This window comes from Labrus mixtus, chromosome 22, assembly GCF_963584025.1.
Source record: "Labrus mixtus chromosome 22, fLabMix1.1, whole genome shotgun sequence".
In the NCBI taxonomy this organism is placed as follows: Eukaryota; Metazoa; Chordata; class Actinopteri; order Labriformes; family Labridae; genus Labrus; species Labrus mixtus.
Window position 1 is genome coordinate 5,112,930 of NC_083633.1, and position 17,504 is coordinate 5,130,433.

Here is a 17,504-nt window from a genome sequence, read left to right on the forward strand (position 1 = left end):
TTTATCGATTAATATTATCAGACAAAGTGATCATGTAGCACTTATACCTCACACAAGGTACCTAAAATGTCTGTTCTTTCTTTTTATTTTGAAACCTGTGATGAAGGTCTAATTACGTGAAATAAACGACATCATGGCCTTGATGTTTTTTTCTCGTGTTCTAGTCTTTTAGCCACGGCAGAACAGGTGAATGTGGTTTATGAGGACGAGGACTTTTACTGTAAATTCAATCCGGGAGCCACTGAGTAGCAACATTATTTTAAATGTATGGTCAAATGGTTTCCAGAATGATTGTTCCCATCAGAGCCACTAGAGGGTCTCAGAGGGAACACAGAGTACTTTTTTCAAAATGTGTTGGTAAATTTTGTTCTTCCAGGTAAAATATTCTTTGAATGTCCTCTTAGAAGACTGTGGGTAAGAGAAAACTGTCCTTGTATGTGTGTGCTGAGTGTAGTTTACAGTTTCAGCCTGAAGACGTATACAGTTAAAAACACTTAAAATAGCTTAATGGACCTTTTTAAAAAACCTCTACACCTCCTATTTTACAACACAGATGAGTTTTATTAGAGTGCACTCATAGGTTAATACTTCTACCTTTCCAAAAAAAAATCATCAGCAAATCATCATGTGTGTTATTACCTAAAAGCCTAATCAGGGACAAGGACTGGAAATAAGCCGGGGCTAGAAGTCCTACAAACATTGCATCGGTTACACTTTAATTAGATGTAACAATGTCTACATGTAATGTCCCTGTCAAATAAACTGATAAATAAATCACATAAATACCGTTTTTTTTTTTAATAACTCAATTTCTTAAGATTTGTATATAAGAAAACAAACATTTATGTAGTTACTTTGTATGTTCAGCAAATAAAGGTCATGTGTGTGTGTGTGGGGGGGGGGGGGGGGGGGGGGGGTGTTATTGTTATCTTAGTGCAGACTGACAGGAAGTAGCTTAAGGCATGGCTGCAGTGTTGGCCCTAAATTAAACATTTTCCTCCAGGGACGATCACTTTTCTCACGACAATGCTGCCCCCTAGTGGTCAACTGGACACACCACAGCCGAAAAAATTGAAACCAGCGAGGGTGCTTCAGCGGTTTTTGATTGGATAATTTAAAAAAGTTTTGCTTGCACATTTCTCCCGAATTGTGTACTCAAGTTTGCTCCCTTTTTTTTTTTTTATCCTCAAGATATGAAACATTTATATAATATATTGATTGAAGCTGATTTATGAGCGGATGATTTTATATCCAGTGATCTTCATAGTACAAAGACACGCCAGGAAGATGAGACACTTCGCACCTTTTGGTTAATGTACATCTTAATTTAAAGCTACAAACGATTACTCACCTTCAAACTTGATGAAAACATGTCTCACCACAGGGGGCTTGATTTAGGGCCTGGGGGCTTTGGATCCCTTCATCTGCTCCTCATCAGCAGATTTACTTCATCCAGTTGTCTTGGACAAGATGATGTTCAGGTATCGTTTTTTTTCCCCCAAGTTGGCTCAATAGTTAAGACTGATGATGAACATCACACTCGCTTCCTTTTAGTTTTGAGTGAGGAGCAGAACAATGGAGAGATGAAAAACACTTCCTCCACGTGAAGCCTCTGACAACGACACAGAGCAGATCAGGAAGCAGCTCATTTATTTCACTACTCTCTGGAAACTTTGCAACGTTCATGTTCACCCATGGACATTTATTACACATTCAGGCAGAGGGGGTGTGGTCAATGTCAGGTGATCCCCACCCCTCCCCTCCCCCACGTTATGCCTCACATAACACACACTCTGCTGATTGATCATTCCACTCAACACCTCCTTAACCAATCAGGGCCCTGATTACAATCACACTCATCAGTTTTCAGACCTTCATTGGGCCACAGACAGTTCATAAAGGCAATGCACTGATTTTTAAACTAGGCGTTCTTTTGAAATATTATATATTTAAAAAAAAAAAAGAAAATTGACAAATATTCAATCAATAAGCTACGTGATCAGAATGCCATATGGGAGAAATTCATCGTACCAGCCGGCACCCTGCAAGAAGCTCTCCACTACATGAGCTGTCGTCATACACTGAGCGTTGCATCATAAGTATCAACAGTCCCACCCGCCCGACGCTTACCCCCCCCATACAGTAGTTCCCAAGTCACATATTCTATGCAAAATAAAGGGCTCTTGCATTTCAATTTCTGATTGAGTCATTTTTTTTCTAACAAAATATGAAAATCTATAGAAAAAAATCTTCATCATTCATATCAAAAAAGAAAACGTCGGCTCTCCGTCCTCTTCCAGTTAGGAGGGCCGAATTCCAGCTAGAGGAAATTGCACTTGAGCAGCTGAATGAGTCTGTGAGGGCATCGGCATGCCAGCAGCAGCAGGGTGGTGGTGGTGGTGGGGGAGGGGGGTTCATCATTTCTTGCGGGCATGCTTGTATTTGTCCACGTAGGCCTTCACCAGGTTGGCTACTTTACTGGCATTCACCTCTCCACTCTTGCTGTGACACACCTGAATAAAAAAAAAACACACACACAGGAAAGGTATATCAAACTGGGAAGCTGATTGGCCAATTACCAAAGACACTTTAACTCTGGGCTTTAAAATCCACTGGATCACCGCTAGGGTCGGGAAAAAACATCCATTTAAGTAAAAATGGAGATTCTTATCTTCTGAGATTTTAAATAGATTCATAACTTCCAAAAAGCGTCACTCCCTGCTAAGTGCTAATGCTAGCTCTGTAACTCAGCAGAATGCAAACTGAAACAGCAAAAAATTCAGTCAGTCTCACAGATGACTGGAGTAGATCCTGAAGTATGTACTCATTAAAAAATAGACAATGAATCATAAATCCAGAATCGTTTTGAAGATAGATTGTGATTGTAGCCATGTACCGCCATTGTTGGCAGGGCTGCAGTGTAATGGAGACACCATGTGTGTTCTCTGTAGTGGACTATAAAGTGAACTCATTCAGCAGAATAATAATAAAAAAAACATTTCAGACACTACTCGCCATCTAGCCGTCCCAATTTCTGTCCCAAAACTTAAAACGTGCAGCTTAACACCGGTATCCTTGTGGTTAGTGCACACGCCCCATGTACAGAGGCTATAATCCTCCAAATTGGCACCCTAGGTTCAAATCCAGACTTTGTTTTCTTTTCACACATGTCATTCCCCACTCTCTCTCCCCCCCTGATTTCTGACTCTATCCACTTTCCTGCCTCTAATAAAAGGCACAAAAAATACCCCAATCTAAGGCTGAAGATTCTTTACGCTTTATTAAAACGGCTTCTAAATTTCTGGCTCCAAATATTTACTTTTCCTGTGTTTCTGTGTTCATGCTGGTCGCTTCCCTTTGTCCGTCTGGCATATACGAGAGCCGACAAAAACACCACCCCCTGCTGGTGAAAGCTCTGAACTGCACTGCGTGATGGAATATATTTCTTGGATAGAGAGCATCAGTTGTAAACTACTTTTCACATTGCATTGTGGGATGCAAGGAGTGGACCACAAATCAGGGTATGTCCTATGCAGTTCAATATAGTAAGCAGAGGGTGAATCTGGACAAAGTAAATGTCTTTTTCTCCAATTGATTGTGACACACGATAAACTGTTTAAAATCCTAATCTTCATCTTTCACGTTCTTAAATTGTCTGACCTCAACAAAACAACAACACGAGCACACTGCTGCTTTGATGTTCAAACAATTCATCTTCTAGCCTTAAGACCCCGACACACCGAGCAGACGGCAAAGAACGAAGAAGGAGAAACCACACTAATGGGTGAAAGCATGGCTACTACAGCGACATGCTCAAGGGGCTTTCCTGAACCTGTGAGAGCTGGAGAGCAATGAAACTTCCCAACAGCCAATCAGAGAGATTCCTCTCACCGACCGCAGACGCTGATTTCACTTGTCGAATCGGCCAAAAAAAGGCAGACGGGTAGCGACAGTGCTGAACACACTGCAAAAACTCGGGCGACGACTCCTCATCAACTGTCCAACTAGGACCGACAGCTGACAATCTTCTTGGTGTGTCAGGACCTTTAATCAAAATGCTGACTGGTTCTTACTTCAGAGAGAGTCAGATGAAAACATAAAGTTCCCTGAGCACGGACAGCTGGCTACAGCAACAAGATGCAACGACGACAGATCAGCAAAACAAATTCAGTCAATTTGTTTTGCTGACCTCAGCTTGAAATCTTAAATTCTTAAACTTAAAAGTTACTCATGTCTGTCACCCGTCACCTTTATCACTGCCCTGCATACGTGCAGGAACAGAAAGCCAGCAGGTTAGCCACAGTAACAAAGAGAAGGAAACGTGCGTACCTTCTCGACCGCTTTGCGGACAATCTCCTTGTACTCGTCCTTGGTGATTTCCTTCCTTTGGTAGTAGGGTTTGATGGCTGTCTTCACTTCGTTTATAGCTCTCTCCTGGATCTGTTGTTTCTAAAGCAGAGATGCAGAAATTAGATAACAAGAAAAATAAATGATAGAATTATTCAAAACTTCTGGAAACATGGCTTTTTATTTTGTTTTGTTTTAATGACGTGACGGCATCATGGCAGGTGACCTTTTCTTTTTTGGAGCTGTCGGCTTGAGCCCTGTGATGCTGGCCTGGCTGAGTGGTAGAGGATGGTAGTACTTGGCTTTGTCCCAGATGGCCCTGGGTCGCCATGGCAACGCCGGCTTTGGTTGGGGTGGGGAGAAGGCCGGGTTTCCCGTAAGCCATCATTGTACTCGCCATCTACGGCAAACCACAGAATGGGTGAGGGAGTGTAGGCTAACGGATCAGCTAACTGCTAACTGAGTCTGACACTGTGACATACCTGTGTCATGAGGCCATCGGGCTGCGCTGCTGCCGTCTGGCTGCCTTGCTGCATGGGTGGAGGAGGTGGGGGAGGCGGAGGAAGGCCCTGAGTGCCGACAGCGGGGACTTGAAGCAGCGGCACGGCGGGGTGGAGGTGAACGGGGACCTGAGGAGGCATGCCGTACGGCGCTGCGGGCTGTAAGCTGACGGGCAGGGCTCCTCGCGGGCCCTGCACCGGGTAGTGATGGTGGAGAACGTTCAACTGAGGAGGGATCACGTTCATCACGGGGGCGTTACCTGGGACCGCCTGGGGAGGGGGGTCACTTTTAGGGGCATCTGAAAAACAAGAAAGACAAAAATAAGAAAAAAGGCGGTGAGACTTTAAAGAGCCTCTGGGTGAAGTCAAATTAGAGACTGCGCTCTACCTGCTCCTGCCGCTGCCGCAGGCTGCTCCTCCTCTTGCCGGTTCCAGCCTCCCGATCCTCTCTCCCTCTTCGAGTAATAATCTTGAACGTCCGCAGGTAGTTTCCTCCGGACCGCCCAGCTGGATGCAGATGACCAGCCCGATCGGTCTCGCATCGAGTCTCCCTGCTCCGCCTCGTTCCTCCGGCCGCCGCCGCGGTTCTCGTTGAAGCGGCTGTACGCGTCGTTTCCTGAATTGTTGCCTGTACCTGAGAAGTTGTTTCTTGGCTGCCAGCGGTTTTCAGACGATTCCTCTGACTGGTTGTAGAAGCTGCGGTTGCTGCCGCCGCCGCCCCTCCCCGCCCCCCGGCCACGCTCCACCCCTCCACGCCCTCCTCTGCTCCCGCCGCTGTTGCGATTCTCCTCCCAGCGCGAGCCGCCGCTGAAGCCCACGTCGCGGTTCCTGCCGTCAGCTTCGCCGCGACTCTTCTCCGTGACCCAGTCGGGGTTCTCCGACCAGCCCTGGCGCTCGGGAGAACTCTCTGCGGGGACGCCGTTCTCAGAGCGCCCCGCGCCTCCATGGTTCCTCCGCCCCTCGCCACCGGACCCGCTACTCTGCCCAGACCTCCAGCCGCCCCTTCGCTCCTTCCTCTGCGGCGACTGCTCTCGGGAAGACGGACGTTCGGGACTCGGCGCCCGTCTGTACGACCTCGTTCTGGATCGCGACCTCGACCTAGATCGTGACCTGGACCTGGACCTGGAGCGACTCCTGGATCTCCTCCGCCTCCTTTCTCGACTCCGCTCTCTCCTCGGATGGTCCCTCTCGGAGTCTCGGTCCCTGTCTCGTTCTCTGCTGCGAGCTCGGGACGAGCGGCTTGAGGGTGGGCTTCCGTCGCGTTCTCTGGAGCGGGAGCGCCTGGACGACTCTCGCTTCGACTCCCTCTTAGGTGACCAGGTAGAGGATGGGGAGTGGAAGCGAGACCTTCTCTGCCTGCCATTCTTCCTCTCTTGGCTTCCTTCTCTCTCCGGTCGCTCACTGCTGCTCTCGTCCTTTGTTTCTTGGCTTGTGGAAAGCGGAGGTTCTGCGGGCGCCGGGTCAGCGACCTCCTGCGGCATTTCCAAAGCCAGATCGTTATCATGCTCGCTGTTAGGGGAACTGCAGTCCATGGGGACCTCTTTAGTATCATCCATGGATGGACTGTCATCCTTGGTTTGATCCACAGAGTTGTCATCAACCGGAGGCTCCTCTGATCTGAGCGTTTTTGAATCGGCGCCCTCAGAAGTGTTCGATTCTGGGGCGGCCGCATCGTCCTCCGACTCTGCAGCCGAAGGTGAAGCCGGTTCTGGAGAATTCTCACACGACTCAGCTTTCACTTCCTTTAAAGAGTCTTCATTGTTCAACTCTTCTGACTCCACCTCCATGTTGTCATCCTGCTCCGCCTGCTCATCGCAGCGTGGAGACGGCGGGTTCTCCAGAGGGGCGTTGGGAGAGTCGGGGGGCGACGCTGAGTTATCAGAGTCCTTTCCTCCGGGAGAAACGGGACTCGCTGGCTCTTCCATGTTCTCCCTCTGTTTGTCCTCCGAGTCTGAAGCGGGGCTGTAAGGAGCCGAGTCTGAGGGACAAGACGCGTCGTTGTCTCCATCGTCTGGTTTCTGTTCATGTTCATGTTCCTGAGATTCATCACTGTCGTGTGTAAAATCTTTGCTCAAAGATTCAGCCGCTCCTTGCTCATCAGCCGAGTCGTCCTGGTCTTCATTTACATTCTCTTCAGCCGGCTCCTGCTCAGTTTTGTCTTCTTCTTCCTCCGCCTCCTTTTCTATGTTGTCATCTTTATTCGCCTCTTCTTCTTCTTCCTCCTCCTCCTCACTCGCTGCCGGGCTGCTAACGACTTCAGGAGTCTTCTTTTTCCTTGCTGCTGCTTTCCGTTTCCCACCGGCCTTTCGGTTCGTCACCCGTTTGCCTTTTCTCTTAGCCGGCGCCGGAGCAGCTCGGGCCTGCTTGGCCGGTTGGCCGGCAGACGAGTCAGAATCCGAGGAAGGAGACTTTGGCGGTGACGGATCGGACGCGGGAGCCTCCTCCTGGGATTTACTGTTCCGTCCGGATCTCCTCGCTGCTCGCGTCTCAGGCTCTTTGGTGGGAGCTTTGGAGGTCGAAGCTCGACCGCCTCGCTTCTCTCCTCCTTTAGGACACGTGATGGCGCACACAACACCCTGAAACACTGAGAGAGAAACAGTGTGAGCGGGGAATAACGTTGTAGCTTTGTTACAGGGCTGTTGCAGAAACCCGGAAAAACTGTGCTGCTATGTGAAAGCAAACTTAAACTTTATGCAGAGTTTCACCTGCAAGACCCCGAGTATTTTCTCCACAAAAGTCTGACTGAGATGTGAGAACGCAGAATTCACTCAATTCTCGAGATAGTGGGAGGGGTGGTGACATTTATTCCCTGCAATCAGTGCACGCGACCAGAACATCGCTGTAAATGTAAATTTAACACTTTGTGTCCTCCAGTATGTTGTTCTCCGCTCTTTTGTTGAAAGTGTCATTCTGTTGAATTTTGATATAGCAGCAAATTTTCTCAGTATATCGCCGTGTAGCAGACTCTGTTGCTTTGCCCGCAACTTCGTCTGCATCGTTCTTTTTACGTCATATCTGTGTGAGGTGCACGTGTGAACAACCAGATCAGGAGGATTTAGAAAGTCTCAAGAACTTTTCAGGAGTCTGTTTGTGAAACTGGCTGTAGTCTACATCTACTAAAATGTTTCCAACAGAATGAGCGTGTGACTCAGGCCAGTTAGGGGAGATGACTGTATAGTCAACATTTACAGAGAACAAATCCCCCTGAGAAACACCTGATAGGCAAGTTATTGAAAAGTGGATGTAGGATCATTATTTTGAGATGTTTTCTTAGACTGGTTTAAAAGTGAACCCACCCATTAAACACCAGCATTACCCTCTCACACAAGTAGGTTCCCTTACTGCGGAAGAAACGCCCATTTGTAATTTACATAAACTCATAATAGTTATTTTTAATCCCTTTATTTAAACATTAAAGTAATTAAAAAAGATAAAATAGACTCACCAAAATGACCGGGGCTGAACAGTGAAGTGGAGGTGACGGGAGATGAGGGAACTCTGAATGGAAATGGACTGTGGTTCCAACCAGCAGGGTGGACATTATGCCTTGAAAAAGAAAAAAAAAACAATATGAAACACAACATCTAAGGTCATAGGTACAATGCTGTTTTCTTAACATTGAAACCATGGGACAAGGCAAGTTTATTCAATTAGCCGATACAGCTCGCCACAAGAACACTTTCTTCCCGTCTGCTGTCAGCCTGATGAACAATGCCCCTGCCCTGCCCTCCCCTCCCACATAACCCAGACTCTCATCACCCCCACATTCAGAAAAACATCTAAGTAATGTGAATGCTGAACTGTTCTTTATGCTTTACATTAACGCCCACTGGACTTTACATTTATTTTCCTTACATGCACTCTGTGAGAAGGTTACATACACTGTAAGATTTTTTTTCTCATAGTCCACTGCACAGCTCCTACATTGCACCTGTTGTACATTTTGTGCTTTTTATTTTTTATATTTTCCATTTTTAAATTCTATTTCATATATTGTAATAGCTTCTTATACTGTATTATTTAAGTTGTTGCTAGTTCTGCGTTATTTCCTTGTTAATTGTTTAGCACCAATACACCAAGTCAAATTCCTTGTATGTGTAAATGTACTTGGCAATAAACCCCGATTCTGAAATCAATTTAAAATTCTTCAACAGAAGAGATAATAAGCATCACGACAAATAGTAAAAGAAATATTAAAATAGAAAATTCTAAAATTATTTATTTTAAAGGAGCAGTATGTAATTATGACGCCTAGTGTTTAAAATGGGTACTGCAGCCAAAATTAAAAACATTGAAGAGAGCTGTCTCCTTAGAGTTGAAGCTGAACCTTTCTGCGTTCTAAACTCTCTCCATTTTTCAAAAGCATCTCCAATATTGATTCTAGTTTGAGCACGTTTCTGCTCGTGGAGCTTATTAGAAACATGCAGAGGCTTTTTAGGTCGGGTACAATCACTTCTATCTGAACCACTTCTCTTGCCCGCTTCCATCGCTGCAACACCTGTTGGTTAACTGCTCTCATATCTGGTGAACGGAGGGGCGTCCAAAACGGCCGTGTGGGGGTGCCTTAAAACCGCCTACCTTCTCTGGTCCAAACAAATCCAGAGCATTCAGGACCAGAATCTAAAGTTAGAAGGAGGACATACTGGCTGCTGCATTGTTGTCAGAGAAGCCAGCACTTCAACATAGTATGTTTCCTTAATGTCTGATCAGATAGTAAGCTCACTTTATCATTTAAATCAGTAAATATCTTACAGATTGCTCCATTAAAATCATTAAAACAAACTATTTACCAAAAAAAGTTAAAGGTAAAAGTTGTTTTTTTGTGTTGGGATTTCTTGTTTTGTTCAAGACTAAATCAGTTTGATTTCCTGAAACTTCTTAACAAGTGTAAATAACCACATTACTGCATGTATTTACCAGAAGTAGAGAAATGTGCTCTTTCTGTTTCCACTTATATGAGACTGGACATAAAGGAGGATGGTTCAGAACAGAAACAATCTAGGAGACATTATCAGTCAGTTCGTCTTTCTTACCTTGAGACGCCGTTAGCTGGGATGGGAGCAGCAGGCGAAAACCACGGACAATGTTGTGTCTGGGGTCTGCACTGTTTGAAGATGCTGTCGTACGGGACGTCCTCGGCCACCCAAACCGGCTCTGCACTGCAGGAGGAGGAAAACAAGAGTTACTGATGAAGTTCTTCCAAATGTCCAAATAAAACCCTTTCAAACTAAAAGCCAAAGATTTATAACTGGTAATCGGTGGCAGTGGGAAAACTTGTCTTTAAGCTAGCCGACTGTTATAACCTCTGAATCCTCTGCTAACATTGATCCATAATAATTCATCAAATAGGGAAGCGTGTCTTACATGTCCTGAGTCGATGTTGTCGTCAGTGAGACACATGGAGAGGGCGACCAGGCACAGCACTCTGTTCCTCTCACCTGGAAAGAAAACATCAAACACGGATGAGAATATGAAACAATGAATTGATGAGTTGAAAACACCAAAAACTGTTTATGAAAAATGAGATGGGAACAATTCAAACACCTTTTTTCTGCTCAGTGAGGACGGGTCTTCATCGTTACCTGAAAAAGAAAGTCACAAACTGTTAACCCTGTTGACGGAGCGAGTAACTTGTGCATATCTCTGAAGAGAAGTTTTGTTCATACATTTCCTCACAAGTCCTTTTGTTTTGGGGTCTGCCGTCCTCTCCACCTTTTGCCGTCTTAATCGTCTTGCAGGCTTACTTCTGAAAACAAACCTTGATTAGACACCCAAACAGATTTCTCTTAAAGTTATATAAGGAGCTGTTTATTTAAAGTGTCCATTAGTTTACAAGAAGCATTGTCTCAGAATCAGCACAAATGAAACTTTACTGCTTATTTCATGTCGTTTAGGTCAGATAAGACCCTCTAAGGGCAGACTCGCACTAAACAATCTGTACCGTGCCTTAAAGGGCCCATATTATGCTTTTTCTGGTTTTATATGCCCTTTAGTGTGTTTTCCAAGTGTCCTGTGCATGTTTAGGCACATCTATTTGCAAAAAAAAGTCTGTGGAAACGCGGCTTCTCCTACATCCTCCTGTTAGCTGTAGCATCAGCTGCATGTAACGCTCGGTTCTAGCCCCCCTCGAAAACAATTTGTCAGTGTGACGTCTTGTCAGTGTGATATCACTGATCTAAGTCCATTGGCTCGTTGTGGCAAGCCCTGCAGCTCATGTTGCACGCCCGTTAACTTCTGTAGCACGCCCACGATATGCTGTAGCCTGCGGTAGCACAGTAGTGCTAAGGTGCTAAAAGTTTTTGCTCCCCGGCCCTCGGAGCCAAAGTGGCTGCATTGCCAATATGGTAAAAGGGGCGTGACATTTCCGAGAACCGTGCAGAGCGACTGACCAATTACAGCAGAGCCGACAGGCTGACCAATCAGATCAGACTTGGCACATGTGGGGACTCTGAACGTGGGCACTTCAGAGCCTTAGAGAGAGAGTCAGAAGAGAGCCGGTGCATGGAGCGGCAGTACATGAAAACAGATACTTTTTTCAAACTTTAGCTATTGTGAACATACTTTGGTAGGTACATAGATTAAATATAAGAACCCCAAAAAGGGCATAATATGACCTCTTTAACAAGTGTCACCCTCAAAGTCCAGTTCGTTTGACTAGGGCGAGTGCCCCACCGTGCTTAAACACGGTACAGTTCATGCCAGGCACAAGCACGGTGGTACACAACAAAGACAGTCTTCCATTATTGAGAAATCCCGGAGTGTTATGGCTGTATCTGGAGGAACAATCGTGCTGAAGCACGCTGCAGGACAACTTTGGCGAGTGTGAGCGCGCCCTAAAACTCCTGGATTGCTGGATTGCACACTGGGGCATCATCATGTCCACATTGTGTACCCATGCCTGTGCTCGTGCATGAGTAACCGCTCCGTGCCGAAGCCCCCTTCTTCCAGCCGTGCCAGGGTACGGAGCACTCACACACAGACAAACTGGACTTAGAGGGTCAAATGTGTCAGTCTAGTGTCAGTGTGTCCTTAAATAGGACTTCTGGTAGGGGGGTAATGAGAAGAAGCAATCGCTCCAGAACAAGGCCTTTGTGGAACAGCTAGTTTTAATGTTTGGAATCTGACTCCATACTTCTGTGATACCCAGAGACAAAAGTGAACACAAACACTGCTTTGTTCCAAACAAACAGAGTAACCAGAGTAAGGCCTGGATCTATTCCATCAGACGGTCTGGTACTTACTTGAGACAGTCTTTCTGAAGGGGGTTTCTACAGCAGCAGCTCTCAGCTTCAGGCTGAGTCGCTCGCTTCTTCACAGGAACCTTTTACGACAAAGACAGAAGGACATTAAACTTTGCTGCAAAAATTTACATAAAACGCCATAAAAAAAATTAAAAAAAAGATGTCAGGCTTTCTCTAGCTTTAGGCCGAGGACAGACTGTGTAGCAGTTGCATTTCCTCAAGAGAATATAACGCAACACCCAAAGTGATATTAACAACTGGATACCTAGAAGATAGCATGTTATGTAATATGTGGCTGTACGTAAAGACGTTCTACCTTTAACACTATTGACTCACAGCATGCAAACAAAAACATTCACACACAGACAGGGAACGTCCAGCTTTACATTTCACTCTCCTCCGGGTTACAGAGTTGAATTACAAGCAGGAAAGGAACAGATTAAAACAGACGAACCTGCACACAGCTGAGATTTCCGTCCCATCTGTAAACATTAGTAAAAGGTCTTCTGTCCACGGGGCAGGAGGGAGCCATCTGCAACTAAAAGAACAGTTTTTATAACTTCATTTTAATAACATCCATTGGGAACAAACTGCTCATTTGCATACGTGCAAGCCCATGTTGGCAGTCTAAAGAAAACTGTCCCGTCGCAGGAGTTGAGGAACTCATTTTATAGACGCAGTCCTGAACCATATATCACTCCTATACATGAGAAATTCTAAACCTAACAAAGCAGAACGGAGCATCACCTCTGCCCATGTGAGGAGGCATCTGAGGCAGAAGACGTGGCAGCAGCTGTCGGGCATGGCGAGCTCGCCTCCAGCCAGGACGCCCAGGCAGATAGGACAGCGCTCTGCCTCCTCAGGGTCTGTCCCATCAGGCGGGCCCTGACCACCTAAACCCACAGGATAAGAGAAATCACACGTTTACATTTTTACAAAGGATTAAAGAAGTGCAGATACACTTCAACTGATGGGACATAACGGCGTGTAATGCAGCGTGTATCTGAACGTCTGACTGATGACCAGTCTGATGAGAAAATATGAAACCTCAGTGTGTGTGTGTCTCACCACTTCCTGCTCCAGTCATGTCCCCCCGGCCTGTCCTGCTCACCACTGCAACACAGAGAAGAAGAGATGATCAGAAGTTGTTTTATATTCTGATATATTGCACTGTGTGTTGTATTGTGTTAAAACCATTCTTGCAAAAGTATCTATCATCCATCTGTCTATCCATCCTTCTTCAAGACTTCTCTGAAGCTGTACCTCAAAGTATGAATGTCTGTCTTTTCTTCATGTCTTTCACAACATTTGTGTTTCACACATGTTTCCTCTGAATCCAAAATAAACTGTGGTGACTTCATTGTCACCGTTTAGCCTGACTGCATCAATACGGTTTGAAAGCCGAGTCGTGATACCCAGGTCTCCATCAAATTCAGCCGTGTGTTTATCATGAATGTTCTTATTGTGATGAATCAGGAGAGCCATCATTCCGAGCCTAGATAACCGATTCTAATTTTAGTTTGGTAAAGTTTCAGTTTGTGAAATCCCTCCTCTGTACACAGAGGAGACGATACAATGGCTGCCACACACACAACCCGCACATATGGTTTGATTTAATGATCTCAGTCTGAAATCAATCAATGACAGATGTTGTGACCCTCTCTACATCCTCAATATGAGCTCAAATCATCATGAACTACAAAGCCGCCATAAGCACAAATTGTCTATCGGACTCTGACAGGAACCCTTACAGGGAGAAACTGTCGTCCAAAAAGATGACACCAAAAAAATGTTTTCACTCTATTAATAAATAAAGTCACAACAAGCACAGCATCATTCATCAGTTTGGATTTCACTCTTGTGTTGATGGTTCTGTTGTAACATGCTTAAACAGTATTATTCAGACTACTTATTACATTAACACTTTACAGTATTTCCCCAGGTACGCAGACGGGCTAGCAGTTAGGTCGCACGCAATGTACGGAGGCTTTAATCCTCCAAGTGGGCAGCCGGAGTTTGAGTCCGACCTGCGGCTCCTTTCCTGCATGTCATTCTCCCCGATTCTCAACTCTATCCACTCTCCTATCCAAATCAAGGCATACAAATAAATAAATACATATTCTTTTAAAAACGTCCCCACAAGAATGACTGAAGTCTTTAACGTTTATGAGCTTAAGGTGCATCAAAAGTAACACACTCCCCCGGTCCCGCTTAAATCTTTGAGTTTTGTTAATAAAAAAACAAGACTGGACGACCATATGTGACCCTATATATATATATATATACACATACATACATATATATATATATATATATATATATATATAATCTGGTTCTTCATATCCAGGGAACCCTTTAACCCTGCAGTCTACACAGAGGTTAGATTGATTTGTCAGTCCATAGTTCATGTAGAGCTGTTACTCCAAAAGTCTAAAAAAGGTTTGCAGTAAGAGATTTTCACACCGCCAAAATATCCACTGTACCTACTGTAGAACTAAACGTTTCTAATCACTGTGATTATTCTACATGGTTACATTTATTATCACTTATGTTCCTTAAAGCATGAAAGGACAAAGCCCCGTGTCCACTGAGTCCATTTCCCAGGCAGTAGAGCGTGGCTGTGGATCGCCTGCATGAAGCGTCTGCGCACATTCGACCGGTCTCTATGACAACGGTCTGTTAACAACGGCCGCTGTATGACAGACACAGCTCCGTTACTTTATAGTGTGTTTTTATTTTTATTATTTTAGATTGTTTTAATTCATGATCAGACACGGAGCAAAGACGATGTGGCTTCAAGACACGACTCCCGAGGCGGCAAAACTACGGGGAATAATATTTGGAAATAATATTTGGCGCCAGTGACTTCAACTGTGCCTTTCAACTTAAGCGCTCGGAAAAAAGACGCTGGGCGCTGCGCTCTTCCTCCAGCGCGGCTGCCTGCTGCTGCAAATGCTCTCTCATCATTGAAAACAATTAAAAAAGACGCTGGCTGACTCCAGGTGGACACTGGGACAAGTGGTTCTTTGGTTGAAAAAAAAAAAAACTGCTTCATCATAACATCGTAATGTATCATGCCTGTATGTATTGAGATTCAATAAGGAGGAAATCGTGTTTGTTACCACACTCAACAGGCTGAGGAGACAGTTGAGCAGACTTCTTTCTGCAGATTGATTTGAGTGGATTTAGTCCTTCAAAGTTTGGGATTCTCAACGGGGCTGCACAACAGATTGCGATTTCAGTGTTATCGTATCGTGACGAGAGTCTTTGGAATAAACACATTGTGAAAGTCTGAAATGATCACAATGAAGAACACTCTTAATATAGTTAAGCAATGCTTTATCACGTGGCATGTGTACATTGCAACTTTTTGGGATGAAGGCCACGCTATCACACCGTGTTGATGCAATCACATGAAGCTAAAACTAAACATCCCTCCCAAGTATTAATGCCAATTTAGTGTAGTGAAAAACTGTTTTTATTTATTCACTTTGGGTGTGTTTTGGGGGGGGGGCATGTTGCAAACAGATATTGTACAAGACATGAATGAAGAGCAGCAGACAGACTGAGTCATAATATGTCGTCTGTTATTGAACCATGTTATTGCACATTTTCCTCATATCGTGCAGACTTAATTCCTAATAGATAATACAACACATGGTTAGTTGCTGCAGTCCTCATTTTACATTTTGTTAACGTTACAGGTGAAAGTGAAACATATTTCAGTCACTTAGTTCAGCCACAGTGATTTGAAACAGAATCTATGTGAAGTCTAAGTACCACTTCCTCTCCTCTTGTTCAATGGTTAATTGACAGAAATATTGTTAATTCACTTTCAGGGTTTCTGTGGACAGATTTCTTTCCCAGCAGGCCACGAAACCTCTCTAATAGTCTGAGATTTAAAAACCTCTGAGAGCTCAACCAGGTCTGGATTTAAAACATTGTCATTATGGAGAACTTAAGTTATTAAATATTTAAGAAATGAAAAGGCTGAGATCAGCACTTTGGTGGTGCTGATAAAGCCTTAACTTTCATTTCAAAACACTCAAAAATAAGCCAAATAAAGAGCACAGGTCGATAGTTTCTGATCTTGTGGTTCTGATTACTTTCACACACTATTAGCTTTCCATCAGGATGCTAAGGTACATAAAACTGTGTCTCCAGTGTAACTAAACAGCAGATGAGTTGGCATGCAGGCACTTGTGAGAGGCACCACGGCCCTCTTCCCGGAGACACAGAATCAGCAGCAACTTGATCAACCGGTGCCAACTCGACGACAACAACACGGCTGTTGCTGGTTAGCCAGGTAGCTAGTGCTAGCTCAACACATAGCTACCTGAGAGTTAGCTGTGTGTTGTTAGCACTGCAGCACACTTTGCTAAATTGTATCTAATATTAGCCATGGTGATTGTACTGAAGGTCACAAGTTAGCTAGCTGGCTAGCATCAAGCCGAAAGCTAACTAGCCGATTTGAATAACAGCACCTGCTTACGTCGCTTTTAGCCTTGCTAGCAGTTAGCACTAGTTAGCTAGTTGTTGTTGTTGTTGTTGTTGTAACTCACCTTTAAGTGCTGCTGCAGCTGCTCTGCACCGAGTAAACTGGTTTAAGAGTCCAACTTCCCGCTACAAAATGCTGACGAATCGTTCAGTCCGGGAATTGTTTTGGGCTAAAAACGGAGCGAAGCTTTCAGAAAGTCTCAGCCACATGTCTCGCAGTCTGGCTGAGAGTTGGTGCAGCTGGCGCCCCCTGCTGGAACCTCCGAGCACTACAGGGCCGAGAGTGTTAATCCGTCTGAAAGCATTACACTTCAAACAGATGACAGCAACAGGTAACATGTAACACAATACTGTCATCACTTTGTTAATATACTGAGGTGCTTTGACATAATCCACTGCTTTCAGGGTTTCACTGTTTTAGCTGTAAAGCTGTTTTTATTGTTTATTTCATGTAATAACCTCGACCTCCTCTCATCATGTTTATCTATTTTTAATGTATTTTTTTTCTGTCTCTTTAGATTTATTTTATCTTATTTTCTAGCTTATACCAACTTGTATTGTTTTAATCTCTTGTTTTTGTTTTCATTCATTTTGATTGCTTATTTATTGTCTTGTATCCTTATTGGTTTATGTAGCTCCTGTGTTGTTATGATGTTGGTGTTACTGATGTTGGTTTAATTTCAGTTTGGGTTCTTTACTCACAGTGGTGGCATGAAGTTTGTGTGCACAAACATAGGACTGAATAGCATTTCCTATCCTTTCTTAATATTAAAAGTGACACAGTAGAGTAGTAGTAAACATTAGAACATGCTAATGCATAAGTAACATTAGAGTAGTAATAAACGTTTTCTTAGCTTAAGAAGTTCTGTATGTCAAAAGTCACAATTTAAAGTAATTATAAATTACAATCAGCTATCAA

At 44.4% G+C, this 17,504-nt stretch overlaps 1 protein-coding gene across 2 annotated transcripts; it reads right to left on the reverse strand.

The window, feature by feature from the left end:
* Nucleotides 1-1,633: 1,633 nt before the first annotated feature.
* On the reverse strand, nucleotides 1,634-16,833 carry scaf11 (SR-related CTD-associated factor 11). 2 transcript variants are annotated; one of them, XM_061030070.1, is made up of 15 exons: nucleotides 16,651-16,833; nucleotides 13,157-13,201; nucleotides 12,836-12,981; nucleotides 12,543-12,626; nucleotides 12,089-12,168; nucleotides 10,514-10,593; nucleotides 10,392-10,429; nucleotides 10,212-10,285; nucleotides 9,881-10,006; nucleotides 8,293-8,393; nucleotides 5,236-7,431; nucleotides 4,830-5,146; nucleotides 4,574-4,747; nucleotides 4,330-4,440; nucleotides 1,634-2,513 (listed from the first exon to the last, which is right to left on the reverse strand). In XM_061030070.1, exons 2-15 carry the CDS (start codon nucleotides 13,173-13,175, stop codon nucleotides 2,418-2,420), a joined length of 3,642 nt encoding a protein of 1,213 aa, XP_060886053.1. In that variant the 5' UTR covers nucleotides 13,176-13,201; nucleotides 16,651-16,833; the 3' UTR covers nucleotides 1,634-2,417. The 2 variants fall into 2 exon arrangements, with proteins under 2 accessions (XP_060886053.1, XP_060886051.1); XM_061030068.1 differs by having other exon boundaries at nucleotides 4,330-4,449.
* Nucleotides 16,834-17,504: the final 671 nt, after the last annotated feature.